We start from the raw sequence: 18,204 nt of genomic DNA on the forward strand, positions 1-18,204 counted from the left end.
ATGGGTCACATGGTTTCCGCCCAACAGCGACCCCTACTGTCTGGTCCAGGAATACCTGAGTATAGTGAGTTCCACTGGGCACGTTACGGCCAATCATACTAGAACTGAGAATTAGACATGTCTAAGGAAATGATTCTAAAGCACCGAAGTGCACGATACAAATTCAGAAGTATTTGGACATGGGCGTAATCGACTACACAAACACCACTGGCTGTGTCTGAGGGAGGACGGTCAGACGGGTTCCTTGCTGCAGCTGGAATGCACGAGAGCGTGACTCTCCATACTCCGTACGTGAGAGAGGGTGTGTCTGCGCCTCTCCCCGGTCAGGTCAGGGTGGGACACTTGGGGAATCGGGTATGACTAGATTGTGAGGGAAAAGTGCATAAATGAAAGTGAAAAATTAATATTTGGATCTGATTTCTGGACGCGGCAGAAAATAAACGTTCGTTTTGATTAGTAAAGTGGGCGTGGTCAGGCCTCGTCTAGGAGCCCTCCGTCCCGAAATTGACTTCGGGGACCAGATCTGGGCCTCGGCTGTGAATTAAGCTCGGTTCTGGACTGACAGCGACCCCTAGTGTGTGGTCGAGGCGCAGGGGTGAGCGGTGGAGGAATACAGAGAGCGTAGCATGTTCCTCCGTACACATTACAGCTCTCTGTAGGAACCTGCAACTGCTCAACGACATCAAACGTGACCGAGGAGGCGTACACTAGGCCCAGGCACCTATCAGTGAGGGCAGCAGGGAGCAGGATATGACTAAATGATTTTTAGGAGTATTTTTAGGCGTGGTCGTGGTTTCTTCTGTGTGTCGTTATTACTTTGCTTCGGGCTGGTGATGGTTCCTGTGTTACGTAACGTCCCGCAGGGCCGCGGCGCTGACCGGAGCCTCGGCGGTTCGGATCTGCCTCTCATTTCCAGCGAGGTGAACGCGGTTACAGGCGTACAGCGGAAGGTTTCCTGTCTCACCGCCGGCACTGATTATCTCGTTACATCGGCCGGATTCGGTCCCGAGACGCTGCTGGACGGAGCCGAGTGGAGCGACCGGGTTTAACGTTTCCTGTGGAATCAGGACCAGAGTGGGGAGACGATCTGACGATCCTCAGTTTCACAGACAGGATGTAATCACGGGGAACAGGAGGGTCCCGGAGGGGCGACCGGGGGGGGGAGGCGTACCCTCCGAGTCCCGGACCTCAGCCGAAAACGCATGAACTAATCAAACCAGAACCCTGATAGTGTACAGACCCCCGATGAGGGTTCCCTCACCCACAGTGCTCCATCCTAAAAGGCATTCGAAAGATCCCCCTGATCCCTACTCCCTATGCATGCTCCCTAAACCTTACCCCTTGATCCCGACTCCTTGATTCCTACCCCTTGCTCCCTACCCCCAATTCCTAGTCCCTGATCCCTACCCCCTGCCCCTAAACTTTACCCCCTGATCCCTTCTCCCTGCTTCCTACCGACTTGATCCCGACTCCTTGATTCCTACTCCCTCTTCCCTACCACCTACTCACTACCCCTTGATCCCTACTCCTTGATTCCTACACTCTGCTCCCTACTCCCTGATCCATACTCCCCACCCCATGCTCCCTAAACTTTACCCCCGATCCCTTCTCCCTGCTCCCTACCGACTTGATCCCGACTCCTTGATTCCTACTCCCTCTTCCCTACCACCTACTCACTACCCCTTGATCCCTACTCCTTGATCCCTACTCCCTCTTCCCTACCACCTACTCACTACCCCCGGATCCCTTCTCCCTGATCCCTACTCCCTGTTCCTTACCCCGATTCCTAGTCCCTGATCCCTACCCCCTGCCCCTAAATTTTACCCCCAGACCCCTGCTCCCTGCTTCCTACCCCCTGATCCCGACTCCTTGATCCTTATTCACTGATCCCTACCCCCTACCCCCTGCTTGGTATCCCCTGCTCCCTGCGACGGACCGACACCAGCCGCGCTTTACAAACCGCTCGTACAACAGGCGCTTCGGCATTAACTGATGCTGCGATGGCTCCCAGTGTTTCCTGGTAAGACCATGCCCACCGCAACCTTGACCAGGATACAGCAGATGGTGAAAAACAAAAGAACTGAGTCCATTAGAGATACCTTCATAAGCTTGAGGGACTCAAACAGGCCTGCTATGAATTAAAGACGCCGAAACAGCATGGACGTCCTCAGTCAAGTGAGCTTTGCATTGCCAGAACAAAGTCCCAGATAAATCATTACACATATCACACACACACACACACACACACACACACACACACACACACACACACAGAGAGAGAGAGAGAGAGAGAGAGAGAGAGAGAGAGAACTCTGAACTGGATTATTTGGATCCTGAGATGTTTACTGACCTGTAGTTTAGTCCTCTCCACCTGACCAGATCTAAAACACCCCAAAACACAGAGGTGGAATGTAGGGATCAGAGCCCCTGTACTCCTTGTTTTGTAGGAATCTAAAAGGGTCCAGTGGAGGACAGAAATCCAGATAAGGAGACCGAACCGGACCCACGGTGGGTCATTTCCAAAACAGTCTCATGTGCGCATGTGGTGGGTAAAAAATTAAAAGTGCGACGCCGCCATCTAGTGGAATAATCGCGTTACAGCAGCGGAAAAACATCAAAGACCCAAAAGCTCTTTTATCTTGTAATTGAAATGATCCTCTTTCATTCTTCTCTTTGATCTTACACGAGGGAAGCTTATATTAACCTAAACCACATTTCCTAAAGCTCAGAAACAGAACATAAACATCCAGCATCAATCATCAAGTGTAATAACGTCTGTAAGTTGAGCCCAGACTCCACACTTGGGGGGGGTTGGGGGGGTCACAGAGTCCGGATCTCAACCCAACCCTACACCCAGCGCCTTCGGGATCAATTGGAACGTTGACAGTGAGCCAGGCCCAATCTTATTCAATATTAGCTCCTGATGAAAATCCTTCCCAGAAGGGGATTTGAAATGGAATATCCAACAAGATAACAGTTGCGAGAAGATAGAAAATACACACATTAAGCTGATCCAGGATCAGTTCTGCATGATTCTACCATTAATAACCATGAATATGAAGCTGATCCAGGATCAGTTCTGTGATTCCATTATCTATAACATAAATATGAAGCTGATCCAGGATCAGTTCTGTGATTCTATCATCTATAACATAAATATGAAGCTGATCCAGGATCAGCTCTGTGTGATTCTACCATCAATAACCGTAAATATAAAGAATATGAAGCTGATCCTGGATCAGACCTGCGTGATTCTACCATTAATAACCATGAATATGAAGAATATAACACTGATCCAGGATCAGTCCTCAGGTTCCCCGTGCGGTCCCGTACCTGAGCAGAGAGAAGACGCTGTAGGAGTTCCTCAATGAGCTCTGGTCCACCTGCAACAAGGAGTTCTTCTTCCTCTCCGAATTCTCCTGAACAAAGACGCGCGAGAATTCTGACACACTGGGGGAAAGTATTTGCACCCCGACTGGGATAAAAAGCTTCGATCAGTCACCGTTACCTTCTGATCAAAATCCGCCGCGTAGTAACCGTCATTCAGTCCGAATATGATCTCGTTAGGGTTCCTCGACCGGATCTGAGACACACAGGCGGAGAACTTCATATTAATGATATTAATATACTTTGAAAGGGGGTGTCCACATACTTCTGGCACATTTCATCCTACACACTAGGATGCATTACTGAATTAATATGTTTCAGCCACAGCAGGTACTAACAGGGGTATTAAATTAATCATATAAAGGAAATGATGTGCTTCTGACTTTGCAGCAACAGTTTAGGGAAGGACCTGTGCTTCAGTGTCCTGCACAGAGCTCTGAGCTCAGCCCCACTCAACAGCTCTGGGATGAACCGGAACATCAACTGATCAATCAGCGCCCAGCCGTACAAATGTACAAAAGCCGTACTTCTTCCTCAGAGAAGATCACACAGACGTGCACATTTCTGGGCAGTTGTAGCTCAGAGGTTAAGGTACTGGACTGGTAATCAGAAGGTTGCCAGTTCAAGCCCCACCACTGCCAGGTTGCCACTGTTGGGCCCTTGAGCAAGGCCCTTAACCCTTAATTGCTCAGACTGTATACTGTCACAACTATAAGTGGCTTTGGATTAAAGCGTCCGCTAAATGCCGTAAACGTAAATGAAACATTTCTGCAGGACGGTCCAAAACGTTTTGGCCGATGGGTGTATGGTCGCGTCTCGCGCCGTTTACCCATAATTCCTCCCGTCCCTCCCTACCTGCTGGCCGGTGTAGCGCAGGCCGTCCAGGTTGACCTTCCACTCGATGAGCAGCTGGAAGTGTTGGTCCTGTCCTCCCCAGATTCTGACCACGAAGCACGAGACCGACGTGTCCAACAGGTCCGGCAGCATCGCGAAGTCCAAACTGCGCCATGTCGGGTTCTGTACGCACACACACACACACACACACACCGTGGGTCTGTCTGAAAACGTCTGATCTCGCTACACAGAGAAGAGGGCGTGTCTAAATTCTTAGATCCCTTAAAATGCTCCTAATTCTGAGTGACGATCCGACTGAATAACGAGCGAGCGTCCGACATCAGCGAATCCTCTCTACTGAGGAGCTGATCAGGGCGGTATTATTTATACAGTATGTGTCCAAAAGTATGTGGACACCTCAATAATCAGCCTCGGGGGCTTCTTTCTTGCACAGCGGCTCCAGAGTTCATGTCAACGTGGACGCCATCAGCCTTCAGGTCAGACCGGTTTACACTGGTTCAGACGTTCAGTCGGCAGCACCAGACGACATTTATAGACAAACTAAACTAAAACAAAAGTACCCACAACCCCCCACAACTTCTCACTTCTGCCCCTGCGAATAAACAACCGCCTACGCAACACCCGCAGCGCACCAGAGAGAGGAACGTCACGCCCCACCGGCTTTCGCTTTCTCCTCTGAGGCTTCATGAAGCTCCACTGAGCTTAAAATCAACAACAAACGTCCTTCAACGGCCTCCCCGGTCACCGGACCCAGATCCAGTCCCCAAATCTCTAAAGAACGCCTCAGGAACCTTGAGGAACCCACGTTATGCTCCGAGAGCATGAGAGGTTCTACCAAGGGTTAGTCTGGCGTCCCTAATAAAGAGGTCAGACATAAATAATGGATCAGTGCATGAATAAAATCTGGACTCACCAGAGAGTCTTGGATGATTTCACTCTTGTAGAAATCTGGAAGGAAAGAGAAGAAGAGCGTGAGTTCTTTATGATTTCACGTACGGTTCTGGGCTGGATTTCCATCCAGATGTTTCACATGCACATGGTTCATCCAAAACATCTGTTTCCACCTCCTTCACCTTCCATCCACAGTACATGATCTTCTCTTTATTCCTACGCCAACTGTTCCATCTCACACCAGAGGAAAGCACTCACTCTGATGTTCTGGCCGTTCTTGTGCTGCAGGACTCGTCGTTCACTAGGTGGCGCTGCGACAGAGAACGTATTCATTTCTAGACCTCGACCTGATATGGGCCTACATAATGCTGACATGATCTTCCACCCTGTTCTGCTGAGGGTTCTGCTCGATCGGCACACGTTCCGGCTTCTGCTGGTGGACGCTGAGATGTTTCCTAACCAGACATGAGAGGTTCCTGAGTGGTTCCTCAGCTAGATCCTGAGGAACTTGATGTTCCTTCACAGAACCCACCAAACACACCCACGTGAGGGTACAAGTACATGTTCCCCGCACAGATTTGGGTTCCTGGGACTCACCAGGTCTGGTACCAATCTTCTAGGATTACCACAGGTGAGGTGAAGGATGACGGTCAGGTGTGATGCCAGTCCGATGGATGGCGCAGCAGTTGTAGTGAAGTGGTTAAATTACTGAACTAGTTATCAGAAGGTCGCCGGTTCAAGCCCCACCTCTGCCAGGTTGCCACTGTTGGGCCCTTGAGCGAGGCCCTTAACCCTCAATTGCTTAGAGCTCGTACTGTCACAGTACTGTCAGTCACTTTGGATGCTGAAGATGTAAATGCAGCTGTATTACACAGCGGTGTGGGACCTGGAGACCTGGGTTCGATCCTGCCCTCCAGGATTGGCGCAGCAGGTTCAGCAGTTCAAAAGTATTTGGACGCCTGACCGTGAACTTGTTTCAGGAACAGAGCGCCCCCATGTGATCTTATCAGCTATAACAGCAGCCGCTCTTCTGAGAAGCTTCTCACAAGACTTTCAAGTGTATCTGTGTATGGGAATTTGTGACTATTTAGTCAGTATGGCTGGGAACTGGTCGAACAGTCGATGTTCCAGTTCATCCCAGAGCTGTTGAAGAAGCAGCGTCCCAATACTTCTGACCGTACAGCAGCGTGTGTTCCACCTACAGTCCAGCATGTCGGTACAGGAGCGGCAGGAACGTTTACTGTGTATGAGGTGAAACTGGACCCACCTTTAGATATTCGATCCCCCAAACACAGGTGAAGGGTGAAGTAGGTGTCCAGCAGAGGAGAATGGTTCCTGTTCACGATGTTCCTGGCAGCGATGCTCCTCAGGTGACGCAAACGCCTCTGAGACACCACGCAGAAAAAAAAATACATTATTTATTTATTTATCAATCGATATATCCTGGTCAGGGCAGCGGTAGCTCAGGGGTTAAAGTATTGAACTAATAATCTGAAGGTCGCTGGTTCAAGCACATATCTGCGACCACTGTTGGACCCCTGAGCAAGGCTCAACCCTCAACTGCTGGGATTGTATACCATCACAATTGTACGCCGCTCTGTATAAAAGCATCAGCTAAACGGCGTAAATGTAAATATGAAGGACAGCGGGAGCCTAGTGTGTAGACCTTTGAGCTATCAATCAAAATGTTTTGAGTTTGAATCCCAGTGTTGGGTCCCTGGGCAAGGCCCTTTACCCACAACAAGCTCTGTGTCCAGCTTCCAAACAAGCTGGGATACACTGAGACAGAATTTCGTTGTACTGTACTCGTGTTTATGGATATATGACAAATAAAGGCGTCCTGTTCTGTAAATGGTCAGGGTCACAGGGGGTCTGGATCCACCGGGAAACACAGGGCGCCAATGCATCGTAGGCCTGGCAAAGGTGCCAATACTTCTGCACTTTATACAGCTGCAGCTTCTGGAGATGAAGTGTAATGAGTGTAAATACGAGGCTGATGGTACAGTGTGTGTGTGTGTGTGTGTGTGTGTGTGTGTGTATCACATGGCACTACACAGCGTGGGCATCGTGGCATCACTGCGGGTATGATTTTTTTTGGCTGGCGGTGTTGTGACATGAAACCGAGAGCGACGGCGGTTCCTCTGAGAGCAGGTTCATGGTTTACGTGAGGAAATGACGCGAGGTTGAGGGTGAGGGTCAGAGCCGAGGGTGGGCGCGAGGGTCAGTCTCTCCGGGCATTAAAGCCTAAATCTGAGTCACGGGTTCCTATAGGATTAACAGCGGCTCTAACAAGCGCCAGCATTGTTCACCAGCCGGTCCAAAACCTTCCTCATGATTCTGATGTTTGAAACCTGAAAATACAGAACAGCCAATGTGGTGGTGTTTAAAAATCCCAACAACACTGCCGCACCTGCTACACTCATACCAGACCACATACTACCATGTTATTACCATGTGAGTATCACTGCAGTGCTGAGAACGCTCCACCACCCACACATCTTCTGGTCAGTGGAGGTCTGTTTCCATTGATAAATGCGGTGCAGAGCGTACAGAGCAACAGATCAGCTACAGACAGTAATTGTATACCCACAACGTTCATCTACATGGTAGGTGTAGCTTATAAAATAGGTATGTGTCAGTTAGGTGTTCCAAATAAAGTGCTCAGTGACGGTACTACTCGCCAGCTACTGAGCTAGTGTACAGGACCAAGTGTGCTCATTTATAACCCCTAAGTATGACAGTTGGAACACAGCCCCTCTGTGCTATTAGAATTGAAACACAGCCCTCAGGCTTGCTAATGGCTATTTGACACTGACAGTTCCATAGTAAACAAGTCAAGCACTCAAATAAACCGGCATTTATTAAACACAATGACTTAATTTGATTATTATTCAGCAGAATATTAAGCATTTACTGTTATAATAAACTATATTCCGTATGAAGAGTTAGCCGTGTAGCTAGTAAGCTAGTTTACTGTTAGTTGATGGGTATTTAGGTTTGAGTTGATGTTTGCTAAGTAGATTATAGGGTTTTTTCGTTATTTTGTGTCAGATTTAAGAACATACTGGGATAAACTGTGTTGAATTAGTGTATAATAAGTAAATAAAACGAAATCAGTAAGTTAAATGGACGTACGCGGTTAAAAATCGCGATTGTAAAACTCGGGCTGCGTCCCAATTACATACTACAAACAAGCAAAGTCCACTTGACAGCTATGATGCCGTTATGCTTTTAGCGCACTGTTTAGAACGGTAGTATGCAATTGAGACACATCCCACTTTTTTTTATAAATTACCAAATAATAGAGGTTTTATTGCAAAGTGAAAAACAATATTAGGCTTTACGCAACAAATAAACAATAGAAAAGTCTTGAAGAATTATTATAAATACAATGAATGGTTTAAAACATTAATAAACAGCGTAATAATACAATAATAAGGCCCGGGTAGTGTTGATTTAGCGTGTGACCACGTGACGCAGAGCAAAGCTGTCATGCAAAATGTATTAAAGAAATAATAATAATAATAATAATAATAATAATAATGTGGATTTTTGAAATACTGTGCACAGTTTGGTACCTGCTGGGAGGTTAGATCCACATGCACGGCTCGGGAAGATGCAGCAGTTACAGGATTACTGACAGCACTGGAGGAGACAGCAAGATCCCAAACAGAATTCATCATTACACTGCATTTATACACCTAACTCATCCCTGTGCACCGGTGTCAGAAAGGCCAGGGGTGCCAACATGTCCCAAAATCTCCTCTAAATAAGCGACATGTTTTGTAAAGCAGCTGTGAAGCATCTGCTGGTGCATAAACAAAACTAAACTCTCTCTCTCACTCAACCCTTCTCCGACCTTCATTCAGGCTCAAGCCTTTCTGCGAATCTGATTGGTTCACACACGCTGGCTGTCAAAGCAGGCATCGTGATTGGTTAGAAGAGCTGTCAATCAATGAAATATCCTATCAACGTCAGGATTGGCCGCATTTAAAAGAAGGTATTGTTACCACAAAGTGCACTAGATAGGGCACATAGGACATTATTTTTTAGCTCAAGTAGTGCACTTAAGTAGGAATAGTAGAGGTATTTGAAAATCAGTCGTATTAAAGCATGAGGAAGTCATGTGAATACACTACATGACCAAAAGTATCTGGACACCTAATCGTGAGCGTTACAAAAACACATAAAGCAGTAAAGTAGTGACTCTCTGTGTGATCTTTTCAGCTAGAACAACAGCCGCTCTAATGAGAAGCTTCTCATAAGACTTTGAAGTGTGTCTGTGGGGATTTGTGCCCATTCAGTCAAAAGATGACAGCATTTGTACGGCTGGGCGCTGATTGATCAGTCGGTGTTCCGGTTTATCCCAGAGCTGTTGACTGAGGCTGAGCTCAGGGTTCTGTTGGGCCCTTCTTTGTTCACAGGGGCACAGTCAGGCTCAAATAGGAAAGGACCTTCCCTAAACTGTTGCTGCAAAGTTGGAAGCATGTCATGCCCTTTGTATTATTGATTTATTACACGTTAGTAATTGTTGTGGCTGACAGGAATGAATTCAATCATCAGAAGGGGCGTCCCAGTACTTTTGTACATGTAGTGAATTGTGAATGCTACAAATAAGGACACTAATAAAATAACAATATAATTAATAATCATAGTCATAATTATTATTATTATACAATATTTAATATTTAAGTAATACAATATCATAAATATAATACAATTAAACATATATAAAATATACTAATTCATATAATAATGCAAAAAACATGGTTAATCTATTCCTTTATATTGCATTTTACTATCTGCTTTATCCTGGTCAGGGTTGCAAAGGGTCCAGCATGCTCAGAATCACTGAGAGCAATGCAGTAGCCCACCTTGGACAAGATGGAAATCCATTGCACGGCTTCGGCCACCCCCCACCACCCCACAATCAAAGCAAATCGTGTCTGTGTAGATGCCCAGTCGGACGATAGCACTGCTGAGATTTAAACCCTGGATATTAGCTGTAGTGGACGATTATTTTTTTACATGACTGTTTATAAAAAAACAGAATCAGACGATGAATTTTATTTAGAGTTTATTCACAAAAAGCTTCCTATAAAAGTTGCATGTAAAGAATCATAAACATTTATTGCACTTTCACTTATAAACCAGCCGCCGACCATAAATCACAGATATAATCATTATAATAATTACAGCGTACAGAACACACATCATCATGTTTCTGCTCATTATTTCCTTCTAACGCTGCTTATTTCTGAGTCAAATCTGCTCTAATAAAAACAAATACTGAACCATTACTGCACATACCTTTGGCCGTATAGTGTGTATCTGTGGTCACCGCATTGTGTGTGTGTCTAATGTTGCATTGCTTGTGCAAATACCAAATATAATATAAAAACAATAAAAATAACTTGAGATCAAAGAATCTGATTAATCAAGAGGAGTCAAATATTACTGATCTTTTATCCTCATATGATTTTGTGTCGTTATTTAAAATTCATTCATTTTAACTGCAAGCATTCAGGTGCTTAGACGGCTTATGTTCACATGGCCACGCCCACACACCACGCCCACACACCACGCCCTGAAACTGAATTATTTACTTATACAGGTTAAGAAACCAGATTCAGACATTTTTGCATCACTGCTGAACATCATTGCAGCAGAACCATCAGCTGGGCATTAAACCGCTCACCGAATCTTCCAATTTTGATAGCACTAGTTCTGGCAGCGTGGGGGCGTGGCACTCTGGGGGCGTGGCTTGGTTTGCTAATCTGAGACCCACAATAAGATGCACCTTCATTAATCAGATCAATAAACAAACAGGATCCTCATACCACCATAAAGACTCTACTGATCATCTACATCCTGGTCTGCATTCCAGTACAGGTTTACTTAACAACTGATATTGTACAGTGTAGCGCCACCGTGTGGCAACAATCCCTACCTTGTATTGCATCTTTCAAATATGTGTCTGTGTTTTTCGTGTTTCTGTTTTTTAAGAAAGCGTGCACTATGAGTTATTTTAAAGCACCGGTGTCCGAGCGTTCCTGATCGGGCCCTTTAGTTCAGTTTCGGGGTTTTTTTCCGTTCCTGATTGGTCGGTTCTCACTGAATGAGCAGCGTGTCGGTCTCCCTGAAGCCGAATCTGGTCTTGTGGTTGTTAAAGAGTTTGGTGAGAGAGTTGATGTACATGGTGTGGTACATGTCCACCACATCCGGACTTGGATCCTCCATCTTTGGCACCGTGATGGGTTCACCAACTAAAGGTAAACATTAACAATTATAAACAAGAAACGATTTCAGTTTCAGTTTAACCGAGTAAAGTCGTGTGTTTTTAACCGAGTACAATAATAGATTTAGGTAAAAGAATGTGCAATAGTATACAGAGGCCCTTTTTACTAATAATAGCATTAGTATTTATATTATTTATTTTATTTAATTAATTATTTATTATTATTATTATTTATTATTGTTATTACATATTTTTAAATGAGATAAATTGAAACTCACCGACGGTGTTGATGGGTTTTCCGTACGGGACGAAGCCCCACGACTCACTGAAGAAAAACCCACAGCCGTGAAAGATACAGGGAGCAAAACCAAAAACCTTCTGAAGCCTCTTCTGTACCATCCTGCCCCAAGTCCCGTCCTCAAATATCACCTGCTTATACACCTCGTTCTCCCCGAACGAGTACACGGGGACCAGGTCAGCTCTGCAACACACACACACACACACACACGTTTTTAATACTGGTGTGATGGTACAGGCACATCCAGCTGGTGGAAATAATGTGGACTACATTCGTCACCCTTTCTGCAGGGCGAGCTTGATGAATCCTTTGCGGTTCCTCAGAGTTACAGAGTTCATTCCCGGTGCGCAGTCCAGAGATTCGGCGGCTCCTCCGACCACGATCACCACGGCGTTCCCCGTCCCGTTATGAGACAGCAGATAGTCTATAGAGTTACGATTCACCGGGCAAATACCTAAAATAAACACCCACAAACACACACACACACACACACACACACAAACACTCCCGTCAACATTAAACTTTCTGAATAGTAATAATAATAATATTAACAATAATAATGATAATAACACTAACAATAACAATATTATAATAATTATAATAATAATAATAAGATGAAGAAAAAAAAAAATCTGGGGTCATTGATTACAGAAGATAAAGTGAAATCCCCTCCACAGAGAGCAGATCAATAATCACAGCGCAGGTTCCTGAACTCGTACTGAGGAACAAACAGGTCTGAACCCTGAGCGTGAGCCTCCTGTCCAAGGTCAAACCAGCACTGATCAGCACGCGTCTTATCTGCTCTGCTAAAGTACAGCTGAGCTTTCATTTATCTGCTCATAAAAAAAAACATGTTTTCTATCATCAAATACTGATTATTTACAGTCACAAATACTGGACACAACCAAACACCGGCGACCAAACACTGAGCCGAGGGATTCGGCTGATTCCAGGGTGCGGTTGCACCAGGCAGCGGGTTCCAGACATCAGCACTAAGTGGAAAAGAAAAGCCTACAAGGATCCAACAGAGATCCAGTGAACACTTGATGAGGCGCGGACACTGCCTGTTAGAGGAACCGGCACTGTCAGTCATCTGCGCATTCATGCCTCCCTGCTATAATAAATCTGGCATGGAAAGTGGGCATGATACCTTAATCCATCCCCCGCTACCGGTACACCATCATTCCCAGTTATTAACCACTTAAATATTGAATTAATCACATGTTTTCATTTGCACCTCACCTCCAGACATTAAATAGTCCCTCAGCAGTGGTAAACGGAAATTTCCGGCCAGCGTGGCGAGGGACGGCTTGATCCCGGGAAACTTCTTGGAGAATCCCGTCGCCTCGGTGGAGAAGTTACAGAAAGCACCGAAGCAGAAGATGCCGTGGGGGTGGTAGCCAAAAATGTAGTTCCGGTTGGGGGGTAAATTATGGGTCTTGATGAGCTTTGGAAATGAAACACACACAGATATCACGTCAGCACTCGAGCGCCAACGATCGTTTTATAAAATAAAGATGAACTGAAAGCAAATCTGAACAACACGCCCCCCCCCCATCACGTGCCCCCTCTGACATGTGTGCAGCCAGCAGGCACTTCTTTTCCCCAACCAGCAGAGTGTTTACTCACAGAGACGCATCACGTACTGAGAGTCCCGCTATGCTTCACATGAATCCCTCACCGCTCTTACCTTCTGAATCTGGGAAACGAATATCTCGGCTAGTGGAAATCCCTTCCATCCCTCCATCAGACATGCCTTATTGTTTATGTTGGGCGCCCGGCCTGGTCGATAGCACTGCTGAGAATTGAACTGGTTTTGATCCCTTTAACTTCCCATATTCTGCACCCAATCTGACCCTGTTGGCTTTCCACACTCGTTTTATCTATAAGTCAAAATGACGGGATTTAAATCTGCAAATTTTTATCTGTTTTATGTAATTGCTTCGCCCTGTTCATGGTCAACGCAACTGTTCATGGTCACTGTATGGTTTTACCACATCTCCAGTTAAGTATCTCCAGACTGCACGTCTATGTACTCAGGGCAGAAACCCACACAGACAGGAGGAGAACATGCAAACTCCACACAGAAAGGAGCCAGACTGCTCCACCTGGGAACTGAACCCAGGACCTTCTTGCTGTGAGGCTACAGTACGAGCCACCGAGCCGCCCTGAACACAACAGGGACGTGAAATAACGAATAATCACACAGAAAATGGGCATCATCACACAGCCCCTACACTCCACTCGTATTACTTAGTGCTCACAAACGTAAACATGGCAGAGCTGCGTCTCCAAATACACGTTCTGACCTGGACCCTGTCCCGCCTCTAACATCAGGACGTATTTCTCCCCCTGCGCCTTTAATACTCGAGACAAACATGAAACCACGTCCTCAGCAGAACCTTCATCTATCAGGACGTCCAAAGTCTAGAGGACACACGTCAGGGTAATTCCACCTCCACCTCCACCTCCACCTCCACCCTCCGCCCTCTCTACACATTATCAAGAATCAGAACCCTGACTGTACGCGCCGGCTGTTGTTGTTCCTCTTATCTGAGAAGATACGACCCAAATCAGAGGCTCGGGAGGGAACACCAAATCGATCAGGGTTCAAAAGTCTGAGGACGACAGGAGTAGGTTTGTTTTTCTGTCTGTTGGTTCACGTGATCAGCAAAACATTCAGTCAGGTTTGAGACGGCGGTGTTGCTGAGCTGCGATCACACAGAGGTCAGTCTGGAATCGGGACGTCCGACACCCTCAGGTCAGGCGTCCCAATACTTTTGGTTGTGTAATTTAAACAGGAGACGGAGGATTTTTGTGCTCAGTTTCTTGTGTAATAAGATTAGCCGAGAGGTCGATTCGTTGCACTTCTGACTGCGGTTCAGTTCTGATACTCACTCTGATGGGAAAATAATCTTTAAAGTAGGTCCAGACGGTCCAGCTCCTGACCCACGCTGACCTGCGTCCACCTGAAACACACACACACACACTTATATTATAAATGCAGCCAATCAGTGTCTGTTTCACCACCTCAGTGGGTCCGATTTACTGGGCGAAAGACAGGAAACACCCTGGACAGGTCGCCAGTCCATCGCAGGACACACACACACACACACACACACACACACACACACACTCTGAGACCGACCTCGTTTGGGTGTGTTCCAGTCCACGATGAGCCAGGCGGTGTAGATGGCAGAGATTACCCAGCAGTCTGTGCAAAACAGGTAAGCCAGCAGCACCGTCGAAGCAATGCCTTATGGGTAAAGAGGAAAGACTCGAAGTCAGAACCGTGTTTTTAGGACCTCACTTTGAGGGCCTTCCCCAAACTGTTGTTACGAACATGAAAGTGTATCGTATATTGGCTTTATAATGCATTTAGCAATGGTTGTGGCAGATGAACTTAATGTTCAGTGTCCACATACTAAATACTGTCTGTGCTATTAGTTAGCTATTAGTTAGATACTAGTTAGCTAGTAGTTAGCTCACCCAGAGCGAGGAAGGTGAGGACGAACTGCAGCACTGAGATGGCCTGTAACTGCTTCACCAGTTTAGATCTGGAGAGCCACGGGGCCGAGGGGAGACCCTGCAGAGCCGAGAGGAACCGGGAACCAGAACCTGCACCAAAACACACGTGTTACATTTAATCACATTAGCACATCGTTCATAAACCATAAATCAAATCGGAAATATACTTTCATCTATAGAACTTTTTTGAAAAGGTTTATCCTGTTTAAATCCCAGTTGGGATATATCCCATTCCCCTGTGCACTCTGGTAACCTGTTGGATTAAACTTCCAATCCTCCCTTCATCACACAGTTTGAACCCTCCACAGAGGTGTGAGCATATTAGAGCACCCAGAAGTTCCCTCACACCTTCAAAAAGGGTTTTGGGTAGGATTTGGGGTGGGGTGGAGGGGGTGTGGGTCAAGGTACATGATGAAACTGCCACGCCTGACAGTATGGATAGCATTAATCTAGACCGATCATGATCAAACACACTCAACATGGAGCTGCTGAGTTGATTAAAGATGTTAATTAGCCAAACAGACATTGTAGCGTGAAGTCAAATTCTAAGTAATAAAGTACATTCAATAAACACACACACACACACACACACACACACACTTACCCTTTTTAACACCGGAGTAAGCAGCGAGTAAAGTCTTCATGATAGATCTTCTGGATCAGCACTAAAACTGTAAATATTAATAATAATAATAATAATAATGATAATAATAAAAACTATCAGCTTCAGTCCCTCACTGCTCAGAAATGTTTCATCTGTAACGAGAAACACAAACAGAACATTTAGATTCAACCATCAAACATGAAATTCAGACCAAATTCATATAGAAATATTAGAAATAAAAACACGTGATCAGATACAACATGCTGGATCAGCAGCTTTGGGATTTGAATGATTTGTTTTAAATGGGTTTGTCTGAAACACCAAAACTTCATAATCAGTAGAGCAGGTCCAGATATTTTTACTAAATTGTGTTTATAAATGTGTAGATTTGACTGTAATGCAGATATTAGCTCTTAATAATAATGTAATAACGAGGGGAACGAATTCACAAGAATGAAGCCAAAGAAACGATCACAAATACTGAAGAAGTGACAAAACCCATGAAAACCCAAGTGTCGTTAATTAATAATCATTAATATTCTGCATTTTTTATCAAACTGGATCTTCTCAGTCAGTAAAAAGTCATTTTAACGTGTAGAATTGAAAATTCCACGTGCAAAAGTCTTAACAATAAAGACTGAAGATTAAGGATCAGATTGATGCTCATGCAGAAGAACCTCGTTTATCTGCTTAAAGAACATTTAGATTTTTACACAAGAAATGTTTCTGCTCCTGTTCAAACTGGATCAAATCATTTCATTCAGTTCAATTAACTCTACTGTCATTATGTATTTACAGGGTTGTACAGTATAACAAAACACTGTCAGGCTCTCCAGTGCAGATATAAAAGACAACAGTGCAAAGACAAAAGACTAAACAACAATTAATCAATAAATAAATACATAATAAAACAAATCATAAACAACCCTGAACTGAACCAGAGTGTTTTAACCCTTTAATGGTCTGCACAACCACTTGGTTGATCTTACTTTGAGTCTAAATACTTAATAATCTTGTTTGGGTTGCATCTACTCTTTGGTTGACGTGTTAAACTCAAAAATATTGGTTTTAAGAAAACAGCTTTTCTAACCTAGATGTCAACGTAAAGCTGTAGCTGAAAAATCATCCATCATTTTTGCGATCGTCTCAATTGTTTGGTCGAGGCTCATTATAAATACTGTGTGCTCTAGTAAACAACTATTAAGAGTTTGTTGTTGATTTAGTCTCAAGAAACTAAGAAATGCAAAGAATTGATATGTTTAATTAAAGAATAAAACATTCTTTTCTTGGTGAGACCCATAAAGGGTTAAAGAATCGAACCAGGTTCTTCTACATCTCTGCCTAAAGAATCGTTCTGGTTCTGTTTACTATAGAGTTTATTTAATAAAGTAATAAACTAAAATGTTGTAGAAATATAGAAAATAAACATCATCTGTAAAAGAGCAACCCAGTTTAATATTGTGTGATTTAATACTTTATATTCCAGCTTCTGTTCTACAGTCTGACAGGATGTCAAACATCATGAAGAAAAGTCACCGCATCATAACACAAAATCCTGGATAATAATAATAAAAATAAACTGAAACTGTTCAGATCCACCAGCTAGAGGAAATTAAACATCAATCCCAGTACACCCAGTCTGAACAGAATCACGTCCACCAGCTCCAGAGACCAGATCAATAAAAACAGCACAAATTACACCAATAAATACAGAAATAATAAATCCATCATTAATAATAAAGATCTGCAGTGTTGATCAGACTCACCTGTTCACTCTGTGTTCCCTCTCTCACCCTCCACCTGTAACTCTGCCCCTTATAAAGGTCCAGGGGGGTAAACAGATAAATCCAACCAATCAGATGAGAGAGTATTTACTCCCTCCCTCCTCCCACAGGCACCAGAATAAAATCAGTGCTGGATTAATTTCTATTCTGAATTCCATTTTGAATCCCTGGTCAGGACATCAACCTCTAACAGGGCATCACACACACTCAGCTAAACAAGGGTAATTCCGAGCGTTCAATCCACCTTCTGCATGTTTCCAGGATGTCTGACTAAAGCCAGTTTCCAGGGACCTTGATGCTATAAGGCGCCCACTGTACCAGCTGTGCCATCATGTTATCCCAGTACCCAATGTGTATATATAGAATTATAAATGATATAAATTCTGTAAGTTATAGAATGGACTAAAGGTGTGACGATATATCAGTAAATCAGTTTTATTACAGATCCAGTTTCTGTTATTAATACAAAACCAGTATCAGACCTTCAGTTATCAACCAGTACCCAATACTGAACCTGTAATAAACCTATACTGAACAATACTGATTCTACACTAAACCAGTACTGAACCAATACTGCACCAGTACTGAACCAATACTGCACCAGTACTGAACCAATACT

The 18,204-nt window shown here is 44.6% G+C and overlaps 2 protein-coding genes across 3 annotated transcripts in view; both read right to left on the reverse strand.

Moving 5' to 3' along the window:
* The window catches only part of uvrag (UV radiation resistance associated gene), a 58,427-nt gene extending 49,459 nt beyond the window's left edge, over positions 1 to 8,968 (reverse strand). For both annotated transcript variants that reach the window (XM_063014242.1, XM_063014241.1), the window contains exons 1-6: positions 8,712 to 8,968; positions 6,401 to 6,518; positions 5,156 to 5,190; positions 4,243 to 4,404; positions 3,509 to 3,583; positions 3,334 to 3,419 (exon numbers count right to left, since the gene is read on the reverse strand). In XM_063014242.1, coding sequence (XP_062870312.1) covers positions 3,334 to 3,419; positions 3,509 to 3,583; positions 4,243 to 4,404; positions 5,156 to 5,190; positions 6,401 to 6,518; positions 8,712 to 8,816 — 581 coding nt within the window. In that variant the 5' untranslated portion in view covers positions 8,817 to 8,968. The remainder of the gene's footprint in view (positions 1 to 3,333; positions 3,420 to 3,508; positions 3,584 to 4,242; positions 4,405 to 5,155; positions 5,191 to 6,400; positions 6,519 to 8,711) is intronic.
* A 1,229-nt stretch (positions 8,969 to 10,197) lies between these two features.
* Positions 10,198 to 17,582, reverse strand: dgat2 (diacylglycerol O-acyltransferase 2). The gene is made up of 9 exons (XM_063014030.1): positions 17,568 to 17,582; positions 15,802 to 15,953; positions 15,159 to 15,287; positions 14,818 to 14,925; positions 14,568 to 14,638; positions 12,912 to 13,116; positions 11,949 to 12,123; positions 11,650 to 11,852; positions 10,198 to 11,399 (listed from the first exon to the last, which is right to left on the reverse strand). The coding sequence occupies exons 2-9, from the start codon at positions 15,839 to 15,841 to the stop codon at positions 11,245 to 11,247; spliced, it is 1,086 nt and encodes a 361-aa protein (XP_062870100.1). The 5' UTR covers positions 15,842 to 15,953; positions 17,568 to 17,582; the 3' UTR covers positions 10,198 to 11,244.
* Positions 17,583 to 18,204: the final 622 nt, after the last annotated feature.

Source organism: Trichomycterus rosablanca, chromosome 18 (genome assembly GCF_030014385.1).
Source record: "Trichomycterus rosablanca isolate fTriRos1 chromosome 18, fTriRos1.hap1, whole genome shotgun sequence".
Classification (NCBI taxonomy): domain Eukaryota; kingdom Metazoa; phylum Chordata; class Actinopteri; order Siluriformes; family Trichomycteridae; genus Trichomycterus; species Trichomycterus rosablanca.